The sequence below is a fragment of the Pinus tabuliformis genome, chromosome 7, assembly GCF_031772625.1.
Source record: "Pinus tabuliformis cultivar Carrire ecotype Pingquan chromosome 7, CPIR1, whole genome shotgun sequence".
Classification (NCBI taxonomy): domain Eukaryota; kingdom Viridiplantae; phylum Streptophyta; class Pinopsida; order Pinales; family Pinaceae; genus Pinus; species Pinus tabuliformis.
The window spans coordinates 775,233,155-775,241,977 of record NC_142293.1 but is presented as its reverse complement, the minus strand read 5'-3'; the positions used below and the strand labels follow the sequence as shown (position 1 = coordinate 775,241,977).

The following is an 8,823-nucleotide window of genomic DNA, read 5'->3' as shown; positions in this document are numbered from 1 at the left end:
GTTTTCTCAGAACTAGAGGGTCAGTGTAACCATCCACCTGTCGATTGGCAATTTATAGCCTCCCACAATTGCATGGTGGCTTTGGGGTCTTAGATGGCACTCAAGGTTATCATTGATGTTTCAACTCTCACGTAGAGTACTCTGTTTCCTCTCGGTCCATAGGATGTTTTGAGCAAGCTTCAGTCTCACAATAGTTCTCTTGTTGGGTTTCAGTGGTTCCTTACTCACAATTATGAACTTGGATCCATATTGCCAGTTGTGAACATCACAGACATCGAAGGTTCGTGGGTTACTATTGCTCGAGATTCACTTGTGGTTGTTAAATTGTAGCAAGAAAAGGCTCCATTTGAATTGTGCCTTAGTCAAATGGAGAAATTTAAATTTCCACATCAGCAATATGACTTGCATTGCAGTTAGTAGGAGTGGCATAGCCCAGTCACTTAGTTAAGTCATTCAATTCGAGTTTTTGGGAAAAAAGTAGAGTTGTGCATGAGTTGATTGCTAAGATCTAGCAATCTAGTGGACTTATAGTGAAACTCGATTATTTGAGCTCTAGTCATGAATAGAGTCACCAGGAGTTCAATTTAGTAGTTGTAACTGTTGTTAGCTCACTGATCTCTTAGTTAACTAGTCAATTCACTAAAAATAGCCCTAGTCATTCATGCAATTTGAATTGCCTAGTTGAGGGGAGGAAAAAGGCATCAATGTAATCATTATTGTATACTAGTGGGTGTACAATGTTTGCATGTAATAGGTGAGGCTTTTCTCTTGGGAATTGTGTAAGAAAATATGATTTTTTCCTATTCTTTAGGAGCTAATTTCCTCACGAATTGCACAAGGAAATAGGAGGAGCAAGAGGCCTAGATTTAGCTAAGTATTTGCTAGAGCAAACTCCAGAGCAGGAGATCAGTATTGCAGTGCAGGTTGATCTTCAAGGATTGAAGCTCAGTCATTGCAATAGATCTATATTCTCATATGATATAATAAAAAACATCGGAGGGATTTTTCCCAGTTGGGTTCCCTAGGAAAAATACTGTGTTCATTGTGTTTGAATGATTGCATGTGTTTCTATTGTATGTTTCCCTTCCACAGATTGAGTAGAAGAAATTTGTATCTATTGGTTTTAGTATGAATTCATTAGCAGCTGCAAATTTTGAGTTATTTCTATAGTGGTGCTCCTTCATTTCATTCAGTTCCTGCTGCTCCTTCAATGGACCCTCCAGCGGCTCAATTTTCCCACTATGGGTCTTGCTTACGCCTCGTCAGTTGTTGGCATCAAAGTGGACAAAATCCATTTATCAAGGCTTCATGTAATTCTTTTTCATCTCCTCTAGGACGTCAAGGGCTCCAGTTGGTGTGCTATGGTTGTTCGAGGTTCATGAATACTATTGTTTGTGGTCCACTAGTGGGGCTTCTCAACGTTGCTCAACTTATGTTACACTATCCGTGCAGTCTCCAAGTTACTTGGCAGTTCTACTTCAAGTCATAATTTCTTATGGGTGGTCTCCTTTTGTTATGGTGTTGTCTGTATAGCTCTCTAGAATAGAGCCTCTATATTTGTGAATTCTTGGAACTCCGTGTTGATTTTGGCCAAAAAAAAATCATGTGCTAAACTGATTAAACGAGATATATATAATCTCAAGCTTCTTAATGGGCAAGCCAGTAGTATAGAGAACTATCATCTGTAATGCTCTATTTCGGTAATAAAATGGCAAAATTTAATAAACAAAAAAAATTGTAAATATTTAATTAATGAAAATAATTACATTGAAAAAATAGATTATAAAATTTAATATATATGTATATGTATATATTAAAATTAAAAAAATAATTAACATTAATAGTATAAAATTTGTTAGCCTTGTTAAAAAAATATCATCTCAACATTTTAAAATAGAAAAAAAAAAACATTTTTAATTTCAAAAATTAAAAATTACAATTAAAAAAAATAAAAATGATTGGATATGTTTTAAATTTAAATAAACTAAAACATTTTTAATTTCAAAAATTAAAAATTACAATTAAAAAAAAATAAAAATGATTGGATATGTTTTAAATTTAAATAAACTATTGTTTGAAAACTTAAAAATAACATTTCTATAAATAATTATATAAAAAAATAAATATGAAGAAACATCTAAATTAATTTAAATAAATGTAAAACAAATCATATTTTTTTTACTATTAAAAGTTGACAATGAAAGTAGTGTTTTTATAAATGAGTTTACACAAGGATAAATCTAACTGAATATGAAGAAAGATTTTTGTAAAATTAAAAAAGGATTTTTTTTATTTTTTATTTTTAATTTAAATAAATTTGAAATAAATAGTAAATTAATTTTGAAAATTTAAGATTTTGTAAATATTTATTATTATGATTAATGTAAATTAATAAATTTTTAATTTATCTGTTTTTATAGTTTTCTAATAATTTTTTGGATAAGTGTGGTTTAATATTAAATAAATATTTATTAAAATTATAAGTTTAAATTATGTAATGTTTATATTTTAGGAATTTAAGTATTTCAAAGTGCTGAATTTATTTATACAATATATAAAATACATTTTAAATAAATAAAAATCACAATTTCACAAACAGTTCAATTGTATCACTAAATTATTAATAAAAAAACCCAAAACTTAAATAATTAGAAAATAACAAAAAAAATTCAGAAATGTAAATAAATATGTAATAAACACATTTAATTTAATCTACTATATAAAAAGATGCTGAACTACTCCAAAAGAACACACTTTATCCATAATTTTATAAAGAGGAATTAAAATAGATATTAGGTTATTTGACACAAAATTATCTCTCACCAATAAATACTTGCAAGTGCTGCTATCAATCTCTAATTACAGAGGGATATACACATATGTATATATGTTTTGAAGTGATTGCATATATATACTGATATTTGCTACTGATTTCCTTCCACCGCCCGTATCTGTGGTCAGTGAATACGAAGCATGAAAGGCTCACCGAGAGGAAATGGCCTTATCAATCCCGATTGAGACGAGATAAGATGGGATGCATCAAGCAATCTATTATTCATTCATTCATGTGGGGCTCAGAATTTTTCCAGACCTCAAGATTCAAGAAATGTCGAAATCTTGAATCCTCCACCCATGTCAAATCATAAAATAAGATTGCCCTACAATCCACATCCTCGCAGAATGATTCTGCAAATGTGCGGGGCGCAGAATTATTCAATTTCTGTGAAATATCCACGGTATATCCAGCCATGGGTAATAATGCCTCACTGAGCCTGTGTCCATGGCGCCCCATAAAATTGATGAAAGTGAACGGGAACATCATAGAATTGCAGGGTCCCTTATTCGTTCACGAAATTGCCCACGAGTACCCTGGCCACTGGGTATTCGACGCAGAGGCTGTCAGAGGATTTGGGCTTCTTCATACTCAGCCTCTTCATCACATTGCGCGCCTCCACGCTGGAAAAAATTACTGTCTCGTTCAAATTCCGCCGAATATCAACGCCAGTATCAGCTCTAATACCATATTAGAAATAGAAAGAAGAGAAAAATTAAGCACAACACAAATCAGTGATATTTTTATTGATCACAAAGGTTACATATATATAGGATACAAATTACTGACTTTGACAAATCTAGATCCTAAGAAAGTGGATCTATCACGGGGACATGACATAGCAACAACTCATACACATGGGAAACAACCACATCTAGCATAACACCTTGGAATACACATTGACAACTTGTAATACACATGGAACACATGACATGGAAGCATTACTTAGAACACCCTCCCTTAATGCGTACATGGAAAAAATTGAAAACATATATTACAACAACAAGGATAATTTATGTTTGACTAGTCTTCATCAACACCCACATCCACTCTCGAATTTCATAAACACCGCTCTTTCACCACCACATCTTCGAGTTGTCACTTGACCTCCATTGAAAACATAACCGTCTTTGACCATCGTTGATGAACATTGCAAAATCAACAACAATGACACCTCGGCTCGTCGAGGCTTCCGCGATAAGAGTCATCAAGTAATGAACCATCCTATGGACCAACCACCATCTGTCGGATATTTCGCTTTCGACTATCCGTCAGTTGCTAGGATGTGAGTTGGGACACTGAATGTGTTCAAAAGTTGATCAACAACTTGACCTTACTAACACACAGGAATTGATGTTTCGAACATCAGGGCTTCCAGTTCAAGAACCACCAACCCTTTTTATAACCAGAACTGAAGCATTTCACAACTACAAACTCAATAATCATCAAGCTATCAGTGGTCATTTAGGCATAGAAAAGTCACCACATCCCTCCTTAGCACAGGTCAAAAGTTGTTCATTTGGTTCAATATTTATCTTGAAGTTTTCTCGTCTTCATAAAGCAGCATTTGTTAGAGTGGTCAATTCCAACAAACTTACACTCACATATTGAGCTGACCATACTCAATATGTTTAAAATGCAAACTTCAAAATGTGAGATCGGAACAAAATTGCAACATAAACATCTGACATAGAGATCTCTTCCTTGCAGAAGCAAAAAATTGAGATCTCCCTCCAATTTTAACACTTTTGACATATATCATTGGCCACTTGAAACTCCTATGCCTCAGATCTTAGATCCAAATCTCAAATCCGGACCTGTGCAACAGCATGTACAACTCGTGGGCATGATTTTGCAAATTTATAATATGATAGTGCACACAACTTTGACAAAACCATCCATGTATGAATTTAACTCCTTTGTAGGTTCTAGGCAGATAAGCACACACAAAACTTTACAGATAGTAAGATAACATAAGGATCTGATGATGCTTGAAGAAGCTACAAACAAACAAATAGATCTACACACAGGATGACAAAAAAAAATCACACACTAAAAATAAAATCTCACACATCTATATTAATATGTACAAAAATAATAACACTCAAGATCCCTTGCATATTCCTGGCCCTCCCTTGAGGGAGTCAAGCCAGCGTCATCTCTCATACCATATTAGAAATAGAAAGAAGAGAAAAATTACAAACAACACAAATCACTCATATTTTTATTGATCACAAAGGTTACATATATATAAGATACAAATTCTTGAGTTCGACAAATCTAGATCCTAAGAAAGTGGATCTATCACTGGGACATGACACATCAACAACTCATGCACATGGGAAATAACCACATCTAGAATAACACCTCGGAATAGCCATTGACAACTTGTAATACACATAGAACACATGACATGGAAGCATTACTTCGAACACCCTCCCTTAATGCAATTTGAAGATGACATTAGATAACCATATCAAAATGTTGCTTTATACATAAACATCAGTGTATCATGACCCACAAATGACCATAGTGGTTGGACGCCCTCAGATATTATAATAATGCTAATTATTTTACATCATCTAATTCTCTTTCTTACTCTAAAGTATCTAATTCTTTCCTCCTCGTCATTCCCATAGGGAATTATCTAGTGCAAAGACTAGTGGGTCATCTCTTTGTAATTATTAATCCATAATTATGTCCAAGAGTGCACTTTAACTCTATGTTGATCCTCTTTCTTACTATGAAATATCTAATTCTTGTCTCCTCTTCAACACCACAACAAAATACTTTGGCACAAACATTTAAAGTGGAGAGTTATCATTGATGAGTTATCCCTGTGTAATTTCTAAGTCATAATTAATGCCGAGGTGTGCACTAGCCCTTTATAAGACATTGATTCTCTTTCTTACCTTGAAATATCTAATTCATTCCCCCTCTTCATCCCCGCAAGAGAGGCCTTTGAGGAAAACACTAATGGTAGAGCGTTATCACTCACAAGGTATACTTATGTAACTCCCAAGTCATAATTGTGTCAAAGTTGCACTATCACACCAAGCATTGGTTTTTTTTCTTATTATAAAGTAACTAATTAATCTCCATATATGAATGTTTCTGCATATGCTTCTTGCATTTGCACTATGTAATCTTCTTATATGAATATATTTCGCTTTTTTTTTCTGAAAAAAAAAAAAAGACTAATTATTTTCTGCTCTTCATCTCCACAAAGATTCCTCTAACACAAATACTTGCCATACATGATTATTACTCTAAGTCATCATTATCTTCATCACAATTCTAAAACAGCGAATGGGTTAAGGAACTTTGTAGTAACAACCAAAAGTTTGGGAGCCTTTAAAACCTTCTTAATGAGGGAAGGTCTGAAAGAGAAATGTGTAGCTAGCAATTTTTTTTTTTTGATATTCGGCCAAAAAAAATTATTATTATTCTACCCAATAGTATGAAAATCATTTTCCTTCCTGAACAAAATTGTTATATAAGTTACAATTCAATAATTACATTTAATATGACACTTTGTTATAATTTATTTTTTTTAACAAAGTCGGATACTTTTATATTATAAAACAAACAGCATTACATAGTTCTATTACATCCGGGAAATTTGTCTGAAGGGTGAGGATCAAAAGTGGGTACGCAGACCCATATTCCTCCTTGCTTCTTTGATTTAAACAGAAACTAAAACAAAGACGACTGTATTGTCTAACAAAAGAGCCTCCTATCCAGCAGTATTTGCAATGCATTCCTTATGGGAAGTGTTGGGTGATTGAATCGTCCGGATTCCGGACACTTGCCTTGGTTGATGCTTTCGCTTGGTAGCTTTGGGTGAGAGAGCGTATGTGTTCCATGGCTGCCTCCAAATGGCTACAACGCTCCTGCTGTGCTTCAATCTCGTTCTTTCTTTTGTCCAATTTTCTCCTCTTAGAATTCCTATCAGAGTGATAGTCATCTTGCAGCTCTTTCAGCTGCTTGGTCAGGCTGTTAATCATTATGGTATGGGCTTTACACATTGTGCACTCCTTATTATTGAAAAGATTGTCATAAAAGTTGCTAGGTTGGGCCTTCTCAGCTGGAGGATGGTGTTGATCGGCCATTCTTTCGCGCAGAGGGTCGGGACAGTGAGGGGCTATGAACGGGATTGAAGAGAGAGCGGAGGAGAATATGCTGGAGTGATGAATACAAGAGGAATGGTGCACCCAGCGTGAAGAGCCGAGAGTGATCTTCAGGGAGAGGCCCGAGTCTCTTCTGAAGTGAAAAGGCAGAGGGATACGCTTTTGGATAATAGTGGAGAGAGTAATAGAGGCTGTGAGCGAGAATCTGAATGAGATGAAGAGGAGGGCGATGGACTGCTGAAATCGAAGGGAGAAGTGCAATAATCTCAGAGGGCCGAGGGAGATCTTCAGGGATATGCCTGAGTCACTGCTGCACTGCATAAACAGAGAGATTAGCGAGTGAAAACCAGCAAAGAGAATAACTAAGTTTACCAAGAGCGCCTTGAGAGTCTCTTCTTCCTGGTGAGAGATGAGTCCTTCCACGATACGCCTTCTGTTGCCGGAGTCGAGCTGCGGACAAGAAAACTGATCTGTGCTATTGCTTGAAGCCCGACTGCCATATATAATGATCTGATGGAGCCACATTTGCTTGGATCCGCACCTAGGGGTTCTGTTCTTGGGAGGGGGGAGGTCAACTGATTTGATATGGCTGCTGGCTTGGCTTGTGCGAAGGGGAAAATCACAATCCCAGACCCTGAAAGAGACTGCGCTGGTCAGGTGGAGAATCCCGAAGGGATAAGGGTCAATGATGGAGTTCAGATATTGAGGGCACTTAGGATTTCGATAGTACCTGGTAGTGCAGGAGGGGAAGCTGGGCCTAAAACGAGGAAGAATATACCTGAGATGGCTGCGGTTTTTGGAGGGGGCATCGGGGGAAGCCCGCTTAGGGAATATCTTTCCTGTATATTCTGTCATTCTCCTTGACTTCACATATTTGCCTGTTTGAAGCCTTTTTTGCTTGATTGTCTGCCTCCTCATTGTTTGTTCTGAGAATGTGTTTGAATGTGACATTGCCAAGGGACCTGATATTTCCCATAATCCTGGCTTTGATGTTGTTTAAAGCTGTTTGTCTGAATTCCTTCCCTGTGGTCAAGGCTGCAATGATGATTGCGGAATCTCCTAGAATTAGTAGATTTCTCAGACCGTAGCTCTTGGCAATGGAGGTCCCAAGAAGAAGGCTGTAGGCCTCCGCCCTGTTATTTGTCATGTTGCCCAACCCCCATTCGAAGGTGACTATGGTCTTCCCCTGACAATCTTTGATTACTCCCCCTGCTCCCGCTTGACCTGGGTTGTTCTTTGAGGCCCCATCAAAGTGGAGAGTAGGGCGGTTTTGGCTATGGATCCAGCTTTTGACTTCTTCTTTAGTTCCTCTTAATTTCCAGTCCATGTTCCTCCTCCCTGTATTCCCTTTCTTCTGATGTCCTCTCCCTAATTTGAACTTGCTGATCCACTCTTTGACTCTTGTGTCCGATTGTTCCCCTTCTACCTAGTAGTTGCCATTTGCCTCAATGGTCTCGGTGATTAGAGCCATCGTTTTGGCGAGAATGCTGGAAATGCTTGGTTGTTTACCCTTGAAGATATACTTATTTCTAGCCAACCAAATTTGCCAGCAGAGGTTAGCGGGGATGCTTCTCCATATCCTTTTGACTAGACCTTTACATTTGCCAGAGTCCGGGAGATTATTTCCCCATTGCTTCTGAAGGGTAGTGATCTGATTGGGGAGGGCATTGATGCTCAGGGGGTCTGTGATAATTTTCCAGCAAGCTTTAGCAAAGGAGCAGTCAATGAAGAGATGGTTTATGCTTTCTTCTGCATCCTTACACATACAGCAAATTGAAGGGCCTTGAATGCCTTTCTTCCTAAGGTTCTCAGCTGTGAGAATTTTACAGTGCAGAAGGGTCCAATTAAAGAGCCTTACCT

The 8,823-nt window shown here is 36.8% G+C and overlaps 1 protein-coding gene across 1 annotated transcript; it reads right to left on the bottom strand.

Moving 5' to 3' along the window:
- Positions 1 to 7,786: 7,786 nt before the first annotated feature.
- LOC149249875 (uncharacterized) lies at positions 7,787 to 8,290 on the bottom strand. The gene has a single exon (XM_089453506.1). It carries the CDS (start codon positions 8,288 to 8,290, stop codon positions 7,787 to 7,789), a length of 504 nt encoding a protein of 167 aa, XP_089309632.1.
- Positions 8,291 to 8,823: the final 533 nt, after the last annotated feature.